Source organism: Cydia amplana, chromosome 9 (genome assembly GCF_948474715.1).
Source record: "Cydia amplana chromosome 9, ilCydAmpl1.1, whole genome shotgun sequence".
Lineage (NCBI taxonomy): Eukaryota > Metazoa > Arthropoda > Insecta > Lepidoptera > Tortricidae > Cydia > Cydia amplana.
In genome coordinates, this window is record NC_086077.1 from 17,818,181 (window position 1) to 17,835,838 (window position 17,658).

At 36.7% G+C, this 17,658-nt stretch overlaps 2 protein-coding genes across 2 annotated transcripts; one reads left to right on the forward strand and one right to left on the reverse strand.

Moving 5' to 3' along the window:
• Nucleotides 1–9,149: 9,149 nt before the first annotated feature.
• LOC134650869 (uncharacterized) lies at nucleotides 9,150–10,889 on the forward strand. The gene is made up of 3 exons (XM_063505803.1): nucleotides 9,150–9,280; nucleotides 9,498–9,691; nucleotides 9,910–10,889. The coding sequence occupies exons 1-3, from the start codon at nucleotides 9,150–9,152 to the stop codon at nucleotides 10,887–10,889; spliced, it is 1,305 nt and encodes a 434-aa protein (XP_063361873.1).
• Nucleotides 10,890–11,481: 592 nt separating this feature from the next.
• On the reverse strand, nucleotides 11,482–14,680 carry LOC134651232 (uncharacterized). Its single transcript, XM_063506297.1, has 2 exons — nucleotides 14,327–14,680; nucleotides 11,482–12,582 (listed from the first exon to the last, which is right to left on the reverse strand). Exons 1-2 carry the CDS (start codon nucleotides 14,516–14,518, stop codon nucleotides 11,482–11,484), a joined length of 1,293 nt encoding a protein of 430 aa, XP_063362367.1. The 5' UTR covers nucleotides 14,519–14,680.
• Nucleotides 14,681–17,658: the final 2,978 nt, after the last annotated feature.

The window sequence follows — 17,658 nt, forward strand, 5'->3', positions numbered from 1 at the left end:
CTGTGCACATCTCTGGTGGAAACGGTGCCTTACCATAGAATAAGGGTGTGTCCGATACATTTGGCCAATTTGGCCGTCACTATCTGCGTCAACCATCGGCCGACCCCTAGAGAGTAATATATATTCTACGACTGGATAATAAGGAAGTGCTGATGTCATTTGTTTTCAAATGTGAGTGTGGGTGAGGCTCCGGGAAATGTTACGATCTTCGTGCTTCACATGCGTAGAGTCGTTAAAGTAACAAACAACCCGCCCGAAGGTTACACGGTGTGGGTGTGGTGTGACACTGTACTTACGCTGCGTCTTACGTAAGCAAACAACTCGCGAACGCGAAGCGACGCGGCGCGGCGCGGCACGGCAGAGGGGCTACCGCGAAAACCGAATTTCGCAAATAGGCTACATTCCTACTAGTTAGGGATTGCTCCCGGTACTGAGTTTGTATGGCGAGAACCGGGAATTCCCGGTTCTCGCCATACAAACTCAGTACCGGGAGCAATCCCTACTACTAGTCAAATCAGCTTCTTTTTTAGAACTGTCAAAACGATTTGCTAATATAGTGGAGTCAATATAAAGTTAAAGTTACATTAATTGCACAATCAAATGTTTCTACACGGGTGAATTATATATCATATTGAATACCCGGCTGCGAATTAACAACTTGATATCTGTTCCCGTTTTTGAGAAATAACATTTTTTTTATTTTATATTTTATACTACCTAAACAGTAATTTCACACTAGAGATTTTTTGAAGAATGGGCTATGAAGCTTACACGACTACACGGTCAGAATTTCTCCCGACAATAATATTAATTATAGATTTAATGAAAAAAACAATAACTTTGTAAGTTTTTCATGACCGAGAATATCCCACACTGAGAGAAAAGTTTACTATTGTGGTTAATAGTATTTGTTTCGATCATGTTTAATTTATCTGCCTGAGGAACTGCTATATTCGCAGAATAGCAGCATGATATTGGAAACAAACAGCAAATAATGTTCTACACAATTAATGGACACTTCTAGTTTTTTGACAGTAACTGTACAAGTTATTGAAGAATAACATACTTATTTTTCTCGCAATTATTAAATCAATTTCCAGCATAAAAAGTCAATGAAGTATGCTGTATTTCCAGGCTTCCACAGAGGCCAAGTCAAACTTTGTTTAAGATGTCAAAAAGATATCATTTTGTTATCATTCGCCCAACCGTCTCGCTCGCACCAATACATATTTCATCTAGTACGAGTGAAATGCACGCGCGAATGATATAAAATGACATCTTTTATAACAAAGTTCGAATTAGCATCAAGGTGTATTAGGAAAATATACCTTATGACTTATGGCATTGCGTTAAGGTTTAATAATTCAATGCATAAAGTGTCTGTGTTTATGTGAAAAATGATAGGTGTCAATTTTTATATCTATTCACAAAACGTTTAGAATACAGGATGCACAGTCAGATATAAATAGACCCTTGAAGTCTTACAACTATCTATGATACTGGATCTCAAGCTTATTTGGTTAGTAAGTACCGTCCACCAAGTTATACTTCGAATAGCCACCCGGACAAATTCCAAAGCTAATTTCGAATTTTAAAATTTGACAATTCACGAGAAGAGTAACGTAACGTCAAAGGATATGTTTGTCCCTTTTCAACGATCCTGTCATCCGATGCTTGAGTAGAGTGAAACTAAAAGAAGCAAATGTCAGCAATTCGTAACGCTTAGTTTTTGTTACCGTTAGCGCATCGCGACATGAGAACTAGTATGAGCCTGGCCCTCGATTACGTATAATTGCAAGGAAACTTGGGATCAAGTTATCTTAGTCAATTTAGAGCAGTTGGAATTCAACTCATTGTGAAATTTTTGAACGTTTTCAAATAATTTGTTGGATTAAGTAGTAAAAGTGTTACAGTGTGTTATATATTTGTGATCTACTCACAAGGCCCTTTCATTTGGTACCCCACATGGTATGTTTAAAAGAAAAATGGTAAAAACTTTGCGTCATAGCAACTACCCTCACCACTTTCGCGCTTGTCATCTCATATATTTGTGTTCAGGATATTATACTGAATGCACTGATACCAAATATACTCATATCCGAGACGACATGAGCGTAAATTTTTCTAGAAGACTTTTCGAGAAAAGGCCAGGCTACAATATCTTTACAGGTTGATTGATACTGAGTGTATTAACACCATGTTCACCCATATCCAAGACGATATGAACGAAAAGTAACCTAAAGCCACCCTACCAACATTTTCGTAACAATGAGAGATTATTTCTTGGAAATAATGTTGTAATATAAACTCCTTGTAGAGCACCTACCTGCGAAGAGATCGTGCTGTCAAAGTTGTTAATGATTTAATATAATATTGTTAATTAACTAAAGTTTTATTAATGCATCATTTCATTTTATACACCGCGGGATTTAATAACCCGAAAGATTTAAATCACGTATTTTTGACGACAGTACGAGTAAATAATGTTATATCAACATGGGTCCAATTATATATTTTAATTAAACTACTATTTCAGTACAAATTAAATCATATTAATTTACCGCTTCTTTGTGAACAAACCTTTATTCAGAGAGTGAGCGAGTTTAATTAATCTCAAGTAGAGAAACAGAGAGCGAGCATGACATTTCATGAATCACTCCGATATCATACGATGCACGGCGAATGCAGTGACATGTGTTCCATGACAAGAAGTGTCAAGTTATGTCTAGGATCATGTTTACGTTGAAATTATTTCAATTGATTGGCACCTCAAAATACCACAAATTGTATCAAAACTTTATTAATTACTACAACAGTAGGTATAGTGCAGTTATTATTGTTGAAACTTTGCGATAAAATCTTTTCCTTTGAGTGAGGTAACCAAAGCCATTAACCATGATTATATCCGAAAGAAATCATGCCTCTTATTGTTTTAACTCATACTACAGCTGGAAAGGGATGATTACTTGAATGACCTTTTGTTAAAATATCGATCATGCTTATCAGTACGTATTTTAAATTCTCGATGTGTTGATTTATACTGAGTAAAGTAAAATAAACAACTATGTTAAACAATTACGCTTTTTTATTAATTTAATGAATTAGGTTTTCGAAGTGTGTACCACCGTTTTCAGCACAAAGATTTAATTTTAAACGGATTTCATTATTTAGGTTTACAAAGGTGTTCTTTATTTCTTCGGAAGCCGTTCGAATTTTTATTAATAATTCTTCTCCAGAGTTCACTGGTGTTGAGTATTCCTTCCTTATCTTTCAGAGTTCCCCATAGAAAAAAACCAATGGCGTTAAGTCGGGTGACCGGGCGGGCCAGGTTAGGACGTTGCTTCCACGGCCAATCCACCTCTCAGGGTATTGTTCGTCTAGCCAATTTACGAACTTCTAGGCTGAAGTGGGTCCGTCGTGCCGGAAGCACATAGTTCTTCGGGTTTCCAAATCCGTACACAAAGTGAATATCCGCTAAATGAATTTTATTTATTACAGTCAATCAAATTTAAAGATGTTATCTTGCGCATATCTTGTGTGACATATGAAATATGTCATTTTATTGACATCAATTTCGTCATTTTCGTCAAACTATCAGCCAGTTATCGTAAAGGTAAATAGTTTGTACTCTCGTGATTGAGAACAGAACAAAATTTTGGTAGTGAAACCTTTTTGTAGGATATCAAACTTAATTAAGTGAAACTGGCTAATAACCATGTACCTAGTTAGTGCGTCTGCGTGTAAAATTAGTTGGTGGCTACGTCACGCATAAGGGTGTGTTAGAATTGAGATTTTTTTACTTGTGATTTGTTTTAAATAATTAATATCTCTTAAATTAAGGGTTTTTGGACTATGTGTTATATAACTTATATACTCTAATTAGGCTCTAAAATCGTTGGTTTAAATCTTTCGGGTTATTAAATCCCGCGGTGTATATAACCCTATTACCCTTTGAATGACCTTTTTCACGTTTTCTACAGCAATGCAGTCGACTGCAGCAATTTTGAAGCGCGACATTGCTACCGACTGCATTACTGTGGTAAATGTCAAAATCGAAGTTCCTGTCTGGATTTTGGCGTCAATTAAAAATAAATAATCAAAGGAGGTCATCGATCAAATGGGCCGGAGGACAAGCCATCGTTAACTGGTAGAGAATGCCTTAAGTCCGCCTCTTGTACTATAAGGTTTTTCTTTTGTGCAATAAAGATTAACCACTTTATTCATAAACTTTACGGGCCTGATTTAGTTCAATTATGTTTATCCCTTACTTACAAATACATAAGTTAAAGTGACAGATAAGGACAAACGATTATTACTATTATTAGCTAATTGAGGTTTGTAGCGCGTTTATGAATAACGGGGGTTAAAGAAATAAAATAAATACAGATGATGACAGTAATTATATACGCATTTTATTACGGAAAAAGATTTAATATTGGGTGTAAATGAAACGGGAATTGGAAATATAAAATAAAATGATATTATATTATTCATTTCCGTAAGTCAAACCATCATCTTTATTAGCATTGACATAACGCTCAACTTCGCACAAACCGTATGGTTTTTCACTAAGGAGTGATATATTCTCTTTACGCTAAACTTTATGGTGGGTAGACAAGTCTGTATACTTGTTTGGAACTAACTGCCACAGTCTGTCATAGCCATGTCATAGCCTCATAGCTGACATATGTGACGTATAGGAGATACCGCAATGAATGCATGCATTGCGCGTTTTATAGGAGCTTGGCCTGAGGTGTGTTAAGTAAGCGCGCAACGCATACCGATGAAACTGGGTAAGATAGTCATTGGAGAATTAACGGTCGACCGGATCGCGAACTCTCGGCTGTTGAAGCGGAACAATCGTCTGCCGCGAACATTGAAGTGAGACGGAGATATGGAAGTCGATAAAACGTTCTCTACAGTGAATCAGTACCCGCCATTTAGGGTAATTTAAATAGCTTGGATGATTTAATAATGGTTTTATTCCATACAATATTACATATACGTGGGAGATTTTTTGTTGTTACACTAACATGAGAAAGAGATTTGAGAAAGTGAAAAACAAACCCACTGTCCATTTTCTCGAAGCAACGAAAACATTTTCAAAACAAAAATGGTTAATAGTAATTAAATGGATTAATTTACGTGAGAGATTTTTTTGTAGGATATAGTAAATATACAGAGCTTAATTAACATGTAATTGTTATGTACACATAGTTGTTATTTTTATATAAAAAAATATTTTTAATAAAGAAAATTATTGGGAGCTGGTTTTGGTGTCAAGCTGGGAGAAAATATAAATACATAATGAGTATATGTTTGAGAACTGCATATTAAAAAATCTCGAGTGTCGGATTCATGTTTTGATATATTTTTTCTATTTTAATAATAGTTTGGATTTATTAAAACCATGTGACATATTTTGTGGAGATTTTTTTTTAAATATAGTATTTGCAACATAGGTTATCACATCTCAAAAAATCTCTAGTGTGAGAATTCATGTAGAGCTCTCATACATTATGAACTGTGCTGACCCGCCTATTTACCTTTTTTTTAATTTTATAGTTTTCAGATTTTTCCCTGTAGGTAGGTATTTGTAGTGTAAGATGATATTAGTACAAGTGCCAAATTTCATAGTTCTATAGGTCGCCGGGAAGTGAACCCTATCACAGAATAAGTAGGTTAAGTAATATCATACAGAACGGCCATCACGCACCGCCCCGCCCCGACTCGCATTACCTCGCCCCGCGAGTCCCGCGACATGAATCTGGCGGACTTCTGGCGTGCTCTCAGTAAAGTGACTTTTCTCAAAAATGGACGGCAAAGTCGACGTTGCCGGTTAAAAAATAGGTCGCGAAGTGCGTAGTTTATGGTCATTCAAAAAATTAAAAAGTTAAAAACATTGCAGTCTCGATTTCGGGACTGCAATGTTGCATACAAATTCCATTATATAACGAGTTCCAAACTTTTTAAAACTTTAAATGGCCATATCAAATGAAGGCATAGGTCCCTTAAACAGCCAAACAGATGATCAGCATTTATTATTATATAAAGCCTGTAACAGACTATCGCACCGCACCGCGACCTTGGAGCGTCGCACTCATAAGTGAGAGCGAGAAACAGATATCTCTTTCTCGCTCTCACTTATGGGTGCGACGCTCCAAGGTCGCGGTGCGGTGCGATAGTCTGTTACAGGCTTAATGTTGGTACCGCGACTATTTAGGTGTCTCAAATAGGTTGGTGTATTTTCAGCAGAAAAATACTTCTTTTTTTTTTAAGGCGGCAAGCATATCTTTTTAATGGTTTTACTTTACTTACTGTGAAAATTAGAACGTTGCTTTCGTAAAATATTTCTATTTCTTGCACCATTTTTGAGAAAAGCACTATATATGACTCGGTTGGAACTGTTGGAAGGCTACTTGCTGGCTTCGGATTCAATTAAACGGACTCCCAAGGTCGTCCACACAATGACGCGTGTACAGACGTGCCGTGCACACATATAAACGCAAATGATTTTTGATGTATGGCGTGTCCAGCGTGTCCGTCCTGTGACCCTATACATTTTGATTCCCTTGAGAGTGTCGAAATAAGCGTTTTTCTACTCGTCGACTGCAATGCTTGAATTAAGACTTCGTATACCAAAGTTAAATCGCATACTTTTTTCACTATGGGACTCCAACTCAACTATAATATTCATTTCGATACTGTTTAGGCAACTATAATATTCATTTCGATACAGTTTAATCAACTATAATGAAATTGACCAATCGAAAGCGGAGCAAGTACCAGGGCCTCATGAGTTACGAGAAGGTGTCGTTGACCAACCGGCCGGGGGCGCGGGGCGCGGGGCCGGGTCGCGTACGAGTATGAAGGTATCGCGGCTGCTCGCGCATCTTAGCTGTATACTTTTGGTTTTTTTACCTACATATATGATTCTTCTACTAGTTTTAAGTATTTTTTTTGTTGACTCGTAGAAAAAGTATTGTATACAATAGTGATATAATCAAGCTTTTCAATCTCGTACCTTCCTTAGGCAACTCAGCAAGCTTCGTTGCCTAAACACGGTACTCGACTGAAAAGCTCTCCATTATATCACGATTATATAAAATACTATTTTGAGGCAATAACGGCCGTATCTTTTTTCACGTTAACTTAGAAGTTTAATTTTTTCACAGCTTCAAAGGGCCATAGACCTAATAAGTGTTATATAATAGTCTGTAGAACCTTTTCTCATTGTAATAATTGTAGATTCTGAACGCATCCTGGCAGTTTCTGAACGAACCTTTTTGTTTTATTTTATGCTCTTTACTTAGAGACAAACCAAAGAAAGTCTGCAGCGCAATAATTTGACATCGAATTAAAAAACTACATATGGCAATGTTTTTTAAACAGTCAGTAAACGTCATGCACTATGGTATGTGTTTGTCAAAATCGTTTAAATATTCATTGTGTTTTGTGATGAACGGAATAAACATGGTGAAACCTTACAAAACCGGCGTGCGGGAGTTACTTTTCCGCATGACGAATAATTTTACACTTGTAAAAAGTCAGCACGAGGCGATTCAAGCTGAAAAACGACAATGTTTACAAAATTTGGAGTTGATGACGGGTAAGTGGAATGAAACATCTTAATACTTCACCATATGTACCTACTTAGATAATATAATATTGGTTTAGACTAAGGATTCACAGCAAATTGAACACACCTAATAGGTAGGGTTTGAGATCCGGATATCCGGATATCCGAAATATCCGGATATCCGTCAAATCTAAGATCCGGATCCAACGTCTCATAGGATCCGGATATTTCGGATCTCACGGATCCGTTAAATATTGCATTGGTCGCGTTATTGGTACGTGATAACGTCATAAAATAAATACACATATTGCTGAAAACTAAACAGTAGTAACAGTAACAGTATTAAAACGAGCTACCTGCATGCCTCCTGACTGGAATAAGGGTAAATATTTGTATGTTTTAAAGTAATTGTTATCCGGTTTTCGCTCAGTCGCCTTGGGGTCGTCTACCTGGAACATCATTATTAAGAAGCTGTAGCCCAAATTTCTTAATTTCCCGAAACTTTTGTAGTAATTTTACATTATTTTGCAGTAATTAACTGGATTTATATACCTATAATGGAAGATTGTTGTAATGGGGACTGAATAAATGAGTTAGATACTTTTTCTAAGCCATTTTTCTCAGTCGAACGACTGAAAGTATAGCTATTTTACCAAGGTAAAGGAAGTACGTTTTTTAATAGTATAAATTATATCACACCACACCGGTATAAAATAATAATAAAAGTACATAAATGTAACTTTTTCTCCATTTTCTACTTTGTGAGCTTATAATGGCAAATTTAAGAAAAAACGCCGAAGTTAAAGCGGTGTTTTTAGGCACCTTTAGAATTAATTCTTCTGAGCATATATATAGAAATAAATTTGCTTTAATTACTTTATTTTTGGCGTTTTCGGTTACAAATCGACTACGGCCTCCTAAAAAAAATGCATAATATTATTAATAGGAATACCTAACTAAGACTACACTGAATATCTTATTATACATATTTATATCGTTTTGAGATAATAATGATAATTATTAATAATTGTAATTAACTAAAATATGAACATTTTACATTTTACTAGCTGTTCCTTGTATGTAAGTTGTAAATTTCGTCACCTTTCTTGATACAGATCCGTATTATCCGAATGGGGAATGGATGAAAATATTAAAAGTGCCCGATTATTTTTCTGGTGATAGGACTAACCATTTCTAGTTACAGAAAAAAGTTACAGATTTTTCGGTTGCGTCATACATTTTATAAAAATAAAAACATTTTGCTTCACCGCTCGTCCGGCCCATTACGGCTGTTAACACGTTTGTCAAAGTCTTAAAAAGTTAAGGCTACTTGAATCTGTGGGGGGCAATGACATTGACAGTTGATTGACAGGTTGTCACCTCGCAAAATTTATAACCGTTTGTGCTCTCATCTGGTGAACTGCTTTCTTTGATATATGTGCGACTTATCGACTCGTTTCTCCACCCGGACCTCTGATCTTGCCTGCTTCAACGACGACCTTCGCTTGTGAACCCCGGACCTGATTTTGATAGCAAATTCGACGACCCTTGGCATTTGAATTCGGCAAACATGGATACCGCTGCTTTTGTTAGAGCAAACTCATCAAATTTGCCAAAAGTAGACCCATATATGCTTATGGAGTTTATGAAAAATAGCGACAAACATAATGCTGGTGAAATAAGAGATGCCAAAGCTTTATCGTAAGTATTAACCTTAGAACCTTACCCATACCCCATACCATATCTCACACTACCGCGCGTTATCTTGATCTTGACCTGGCAAGCGAAAAATAAACACGTGGGACCATGGCCATTTTTCATAAAGTGTCTGCACGTGGTCCTTAATTGAATAAGTATCATTTACCTATTTTATTATTAAAGAAGTAAGTACTTGTTTATATGATTTTTTTTGTTTAAGGTCTTCAAGAGAATCATATGTTGACACTGCTATCGGCTATGTCGAAATAAAACGGACTGGAAATCTTTGTGATGTAAGAGCGAAAGTTGTTCCTGAACAAAGAGTAACAAGCAAATACTATGTTGTGATGGTCCACCTAGACGAGGCAAATGAATCAATCATAGATACTTCATGTGACTGTGCAGCGGGGGCTGGTAAGTTTTGCTATAAAAATGTTCATATTGATTTTGTAGAAGCAAAATGCAATAATTACCTCTTATCCTCATAAGATATTACCATTAAATATTAAAAGATATGTGCTACAAGGAAATTAGTCTGTCATTTCAAGAAAAGCGGAGCTTGTGAATGTTCTGAATTAGTAGTACAAGTTTTACTATAGATATGTTTAAAATATATATTTTTTGTTTCTTAGGTGGGTGTAAACATACTGTTGTTGTACTACATTGGCTACAAAAACGAAGTGATGAACCTTCACCTACCAGTGTCCAATGCTACTGGACGAAACCCAACCTTAAACGAGCTCTAGAAAGACCGGTAATGTGTAAAGATTTGGCGAAAGGAGAAGTAGCCGAAAGGGGGCCAAAGGACCCTCGTGTACTAAAAAGACTGAGAGAAGAAGCAATGAAACATGGTTGTGGCAAAAGCCTGCTCAGTGCATATGATCCTGAAAGACCAACTACCATCATGTCAAAATATTGCATTTTTGACATGATGGTAGATTTTTTTGAAAAGGAAAATACTCCAAGTTTCAATAAGTTTAAAATATTTAGCAAAGAAGTAATGCGAGAAAATAAAGAAAAAATCATGAAAGAAACGGAAGGCCAAGTGAACTCGAAGCTGTGGCATTCTATTCGACAAGGCCGAATCACAGGTTCAAAGATTTATGAAGTCGCTCATTGCAAGACACCCCAGGGCAGTCTTGTTGAAGAAATATTAGGAGGAAGCAAAGCACCAGAAACGAAAGCCATGAAAAGGGGTAAAATCCTAGAAAAACGAGTACTAAATAAACTAAGAACTGATATAAATAAAGAAATAGAAGAATGTGGATTTTTGATAATAGATGGAATTTTTGGAGCATCGCCTGATGGCATTGGAGATGACTTTGTGGTCGAAATTAAGTGTCCCATTTCTGACAAAACTAAAAAAAACTATATAAAGAATGGGCAAATTGCTAATAAGTTCATGGGCCAAGTGCAATTAGAGATGCTAGCGGCTGGCAAAAATAAGTGTTTGTTCTGTGTAGCGGACCCAAAATTTGAGAGCAACGGGATAATTGAGAAGATTATAGTAAACTTTGATAAAGATTATATCGATAATTTGATGAAAGATGCAGAGAAATTTTGGAAAGAGAATGTGTATCCTGTAATTTTGAAAAGTGCATCTACAGCATAATTCATTATGAACTTTGTATTTATCTTAAATAAATATATTTATCTTGACCTGATTATTACTCATTTTAACACCTATTGATAGTGTATTGTATATTAGTATTAAAGTATATCAGCCTAACCCTTAAAAAATGCAATGTTAGGCCCACTTGAGGCTGAAACAGATGGACTGCAATCTAGTTACAAGTCCCAGCTGAATTGCAATCCTCTTAATTGGCAAGTTTAAGTGTTTTCTTATCTAGCTCCCCAAGCTTTTTGGAGGCATTTAAATAAATAAATATTAAATATTAGGGGACATCACGGACATACACAGATCAACCTAGCCCCAAACTATGCAAATCTTGTACTATGCCTAAATACATACATACTTATATACATAGAAAACACCCATGACTCGGGAACAAATATTTGTGTTCATCACACAAATAATGCCTTTACCGAGATTCGAATTCCGGACCATCGGCTTCACAGGCAGGGGCACTACCCACTAGGCCAGACGGTCGTCATTTGGCCTTACCCTCTATATGGCCACAGCACTGGACTTCACTCGGGTTACCTATGATTTGTGATAAAATAAAACAACATAATAGTTAATATCAAACGTCTTTTATTATCGGATTCTGAAGATTACTTAACCCGCACGCTATAATGACTAGGTCGTCCAAATATTTTATGTGTTTGTTATTAACCACAGAGTGAGGTTTTAACATATGGAATTCCCGTATTCTCCTAATTACACGCTCAACGTGCACCCTCAAACTGGCAATCACCTTAGTTTTAATTACATCTTTTTTTAACATTTTTTGATTGGCAAAGACACTAGGAGGTCTTAAGAGTTTTCCATTTTTTGTACTTAGAAGGGATTCAATCTCCTTAAATCCTCGATCGGCCATGATTACCGCATTTAGGGGAAGAACATCAACGAAGCCACTCCACTCCGTGATGGCTTTGTCAGATGTACGTCCCCCATAACCCTGTGAGATGAATGATATGTATCCAGCGGGTGTGCAGCCAATCAAATATTTAATTGTGTTGCATGATTTGTACTGCGACCAAGTCTGCGCTTGCTTCTCTGGATCACTGGGTTTTTCTATTTGAATCTCGAAACAGTCTATAATGCACTGTACATTCGAATATCTAATTTTAAATGCTAATGGTAATTTTTTTTTTATTTCTGTCAGTGGAGGTAAATATATACAATTTTGAAAATATGTCGACAAAACTACGACATTCTTTTCAAACACTAAACGTATGGTTGACCTAGCCATTTGAAACTCTTCACTCATCCTAGCAAACGAGTCATTGTTTTTTAATTTAAAGAAAGTTAAAATTATATGAAATGCCAAACAAGAACACTCCTGGGCAATGAAATTAATAATCCACCAAAAGCTTTTTGGCAGACCTAAAAACAATTTAGGTTTGTTGGCAATAATTTTAAGTAGGTGCTCCCTGCCACGTTTTTCAATATGCTCTTGTTGAGCACTCGAAGACGAGTCAAAGTTGGATGTCCCGAACAAGGATGGTGATTGATTGGGGCTCTCCTCAGTGTTGGGTAGTTGCATCATTCGTGATGGTATTACTCTTTCTTTTATTTTTCGCCCACGGAATTGAGTAGCTCTGGTTTGAGTCTTTGCCTGGGCCATAACATACTTGTTTGAAACTCCTATTCTTTTATCACACTGTATAGCTGAGTCAACCTGAAACAAAAATACAAATGTAGCATACCTTAGACTTGTGAATGTTTAATTTAGTTTAACGGCCTCCGTAGCCTAGTCGGTAGTGACCCTGCCTACGAAGCTGGAGGTCCCGGGTTCGAATCCCGGTAAGGGAATTTATTTGTGTGTTCATCACAAATATTTGTTCCTTAGTTATGGATGTTTTCTATGTATTTAAGTACTTATATATGTATCTATATATTATATATATCGTCGTCTAGTACCCACAACACAAGCCTTATGAGCTTACCGTGGGACTAGGTCGATTTGTGTAAGATTGTCCCATAATATTTATTTATTTTTTATACATAGGTAATCAAATTCTTATGCCTAGCGCTAGCGGTAAAACATAGCATTCGCAATATGCTTTAACTATAAGACCAATACAATGTACCTATTATATAACGAATAAATGCGTTCTGATTCTGACCTTATGCCTTTTGTAATAAGGTATACCGATGGACAGTTAATAGTGTGGGCGATGGAAGGTGCATTGGTATACAAATATTAGACATAATATTCATTTCTGAGTTCTGTAAACACATCTTCATGCTCAATGGCCACTAGTAATTTTTACTTAGGTATACCTTTTCAAGTCAAGTGCTTATTTCACAACATTGACTTACATTAAACTTGAAACTTAATAATTAAATAATTAAATCGTTGCCTATTTGTATTGAATACACATATTGACAATTAATTGACTTATATACTTACTTTTATATTATACACATAGATTTAAGATTAGATTCTAAGCATGTATGTTTGCTATGCCCTCCCAGGGTCCATGTGGAACTACCCAAACATTGTAATATATATAAAAATACCATGGTTGCAATAAATAAATATGAATATGAAAATAAGTGATTTAAGAAAAATTTAATAAAATTTATAATTATCACATGTAGCCAGGCCCGGATCTAGGGTAGAGCGAATGGAGCGGCCGCTTTAGGCGCCGGATGGCAAGAGGAGCGCCAAAATGGTAAATGAAAAAAAAAGTTTTCAAAGACGCAAGCTTGGCCCAAAATACGTTTGAAAACTTCAATGAAGGGCGCCAAAGTCGGGACTTTACAGTACAGGTACTGTACCTAAGAATATTAATAGAATATTAATACATTGTTTGGCATCACTATTATGAATACTTACACTGTGAGAGACCTGCATGCCAGCAGCACTTGAAGTTGATGGCCGATCTTCCATATTCATATTGATTGCAGTTAATGGTTTTTTTGAGAAATTCTTGAGTGTGGCATTTATTTTCAGTCTTGGCTTTGCACCAGAGATCCATTGTCCATAATTTTCTAAATCTTCTTCAAACTGTAAAAATATGAATAAAATATAGTAAACATTTAGGTATAGTTTCATTTTCCAAGTGTTCCCTGGTATTTGCTGTGGCTCACTTACGGAACCTGGGGTCTGCTGGGCAATATAATATTAAGTATTGGCATAGGCACAATTTTTTTTAACTGGAGAAAACTAGGCCTACATAGGATCATGTAAGTACTGACAACTACATCTGTTATTTTAATATAAAGTTTTGAGAAACTCAGTGGTATGAGAAAGGGTTTTTAAACATAAATCGTATTCACATTAAACTATTTTGTTACCAGATTACATACATTCAATATTTTAATCCATAATTACACAATAAAAAAATGGCATTTCATTAAATCTAACATGGAGGTTATTTTTTTTACAGAATAGTAAACAAGACAAGGCATCTTACATTTAAGTGGTCCTCACAGCAAAACAGTGCTCGGTTTGGGCACTTCCTGCCAACCATTTGACACCAACGTTCTTTCAGCTCTTTTCTTACAGTAAAAAACTTCAAATCCGGGTTTTTCAGATCAGTCTTGGAGCAAGTTGGTATAAAGCATGTTTTAGGATCTTTGTACCGTTGATAAGTATTTGTATTCATGGTGCTAAACACGGCACAAAACCAATAGTCCAGTTTCAGTTGCAAGGGTCGTCGAAGTTGCTATCAAAATCAGGTCCGGGGTTCACAAGCGAAGGTCGTCGTTGAAGCAGGCAATATCAGAGGTCCGGGTGGAGAAACGAGTCGATAAGCCGCACATATATATCAAAGAAAGCAGTTCACCAGATGAGAGCACAAACGGTTATGAATTCTGCGAGGTGACAAGCTGTCAATCAACTGTCAATGTCATTGCCCACCACAGATTCAAGTAGCCTTAACTTTTTAAGACTTTGACAAATGTCTTAACAGCCGTAATGGGCCGGACGAGCGGTGAAGCAAAATGTTTTTATTTTTATAAAATGTATGACGCAACCGAAAAATCTGTAACTTTTTTCTGTAACTAGAAATGGTTAGTCCTATCACCAGAAAAATAATCGGGCACTTTTAATATTTTCATCCATTCCCCATTATCCGGATATCCGGATCCGTCAAATTTTAATATCCGAAATATCCGGATCCGAAAAATTGACGGATCTTGCAAACCCTACTATTAGGTATAGGCATACTTATGAACTTCCTCTAACATTTCGAGAAACTCATTGGTACTAGCCGGATTTTGAGCTCGAACCCACAACCTCCATGCTTATGCTCACGGCATGGGTACCTACTAGTTAAAGCTAAAATTAATTTTTAATATATGTTTATTGTTTTAATGGTTTATTTCGTTTTTCCGAAAACTTTAGTTCGCAAATTGCGGGCAATTTCTCTGTCAATCTAATTACGCCTTAATGGGAGTAAAAGAGAAAGATGCTCGCATATTGAGAACTTCGGTGTTCGCGGTAGGCCCTCTGTACCTATTTACCGCCGTCGCGGATATTACAAAAGCTTATTAATTTTGATGAAGCCAAATGTCACATTCTCCCAATATTATTTATCAATATTAGTATATGTCTACATATTAATAGTGACATCTATTGTTGGAATGAAATTTATTTTACCATAAAAATTAAGCTGTGCATACAGCTTAATTTTTTCATAGACGGTAAATATGGTAGAAATTTCACAAGTATCAAGACTATTTAATCCATTTTCTGTGGTGTTGTCGCATACTGATTTTTAAAAACTACTTTTAATCTAGCGCTGCAGACTTTCTTTGGTTTGTCTCTAGTTCATTTCTAGTTGCTTTATAAGCATGAATCTAGTATTTTATAATGATTTTATAAGACTAAGACGCCATTATGTCTTTTTTTTTACATAAATAAGATTTGAATCATAAAACCTCATAATATTATTTATAAAACCTCTCATGGTAGCAGAGGTCCGTAGTTCATCACGAGTAAAAATAAGTAAAAACTCTAAAGGTAAGCGTCGACAAGAGGCTGCCGCGACCCGGCAGCCGCCGCCCGGCAGTCGCCGCACCGCTTTATAGGGATTTGTATGACACACCGTCCGATGCAGGCGGCAGAGCGGCGCGGCCGGGGGGCGTGGCCTGCGCGTGACCTCGGCCGCGCCGCCGAGCCGCTCCCGTATAGTAGCGGTATAGCAGCGCTGCCCGTGCGTCTTGCGAAGAAAACGACGAGTATTTAGGCACATTAAATTGACCGGAAGTAATTATTTTCCCATAACTGACTTTTTAAATAAGTATGCCACTGTCCCCTTCCTTTCCATACGAGCCCACATCAACCGCAATAAATTTGCAATGTGCGTCTACAATTGTGGAAATACCAATTTCGGCAGCGGAATTAGCCAATATTCAACGCCTGGAGGACGCCAAATCGTTCCCAATAAGTACTTATGGAAATTTCATGTCGAAATCCTATTTAAAAGCTACGGTTTGTACGAAATTGTGTGCACATCGAGAAACGCCATCGAAAGTGCCGACGCGTCCCAACAAAGCCAGCCGGCCTAGCCAAGGTGACGATCGCTATCGCTTCGCCATCGAATCGCTTTGTGTCTCTCTATCACTCTTCTATATTAGTGTGATAGTGACAGTTGCGTTTCGTTCGCTACGTAGCGTTAGCGATTGGCATGTTGGCTACGCGGCCAGGTTATTAGCCCATAGTATCCTAGACGGTTAGCAGCGCTGCTGCCTCAAAGTGTACTGCCACACTTGATTTTATTTCAGAGTTCCTTCTCTTATTGGTATTTCAGAGGGCATTTGTACCCTCAAGGTCCCCAATGGCCTCTCCCAGCTGTTATCCAGCTAGGTGACAGTCTAATTAACCGCCGCCCGTTGCTCGGCGTTGTTGTTCTTTGGCACCACCCGGGGACACGTGTAGGGTGTAGGTAGGGTAACAAAGGGCAATCTTCCTACAGATTCAGATTCAGATTATTTATTGGTACCTAAAACAAATACAATGTTTTTACACGTCATACATTTAGGCAGATACATAATTGTTTATTATTGTATTATGTAATTAATTAAACTTACATCATTAGTTTAATGTAGTAACTACATAAATTCATTGACGTTATAACATGCTAGTTCAATGAGTTTTTATGGGTAAGGCGATCACGTGACCGTAAGGTGGCCACTCATAATTTAAATGGCATTTAAATCAATAAAGAAAAACTCAATCACGGATTTAGAGTTAATAAACTGGATCGAGTACATTGACCAAAAAGTGTGTCCACATGAGAAGTCAAACTAGAGCCCTGCATCTCGTTCTAATTAGGGTGACCATAAGACATCTGTATGTGGGATATTAGGATAACATGAAATATATCAGTAGGGTGTGTCATTTTCTAAATAAAGTGAAATTTTAAGTAGTCGGGTTTTTTCTTTCATTTGTAGTCGGCCTCTTTCGCACTCACTCATGGTATGTTCATAAAGGTAGGCTTCCCTTTTGTCCACTTCAGCTTTTTTTAAGTGTAAGCGTCATTGAAGATCTGTTTAGCAAATATGACGTTTTTTTTAAAGTTGGTGCCTTTTTTCTATTGACGGAAATGTGTCCTACCTATAAAGAATCGATTGCATATATATAAACAGTTTGACACACCTTTTCCGTAACAAAATATTATGTATAAATGAGAGTCTGTAATGTTAAGGAGTTAAGCACTTTGGTTTTTAATTTTGGCAATTGAAGGGATGTTTACAAAAACAACATAACTGACTACACTGGTTGACACCTGAAACGATTAAC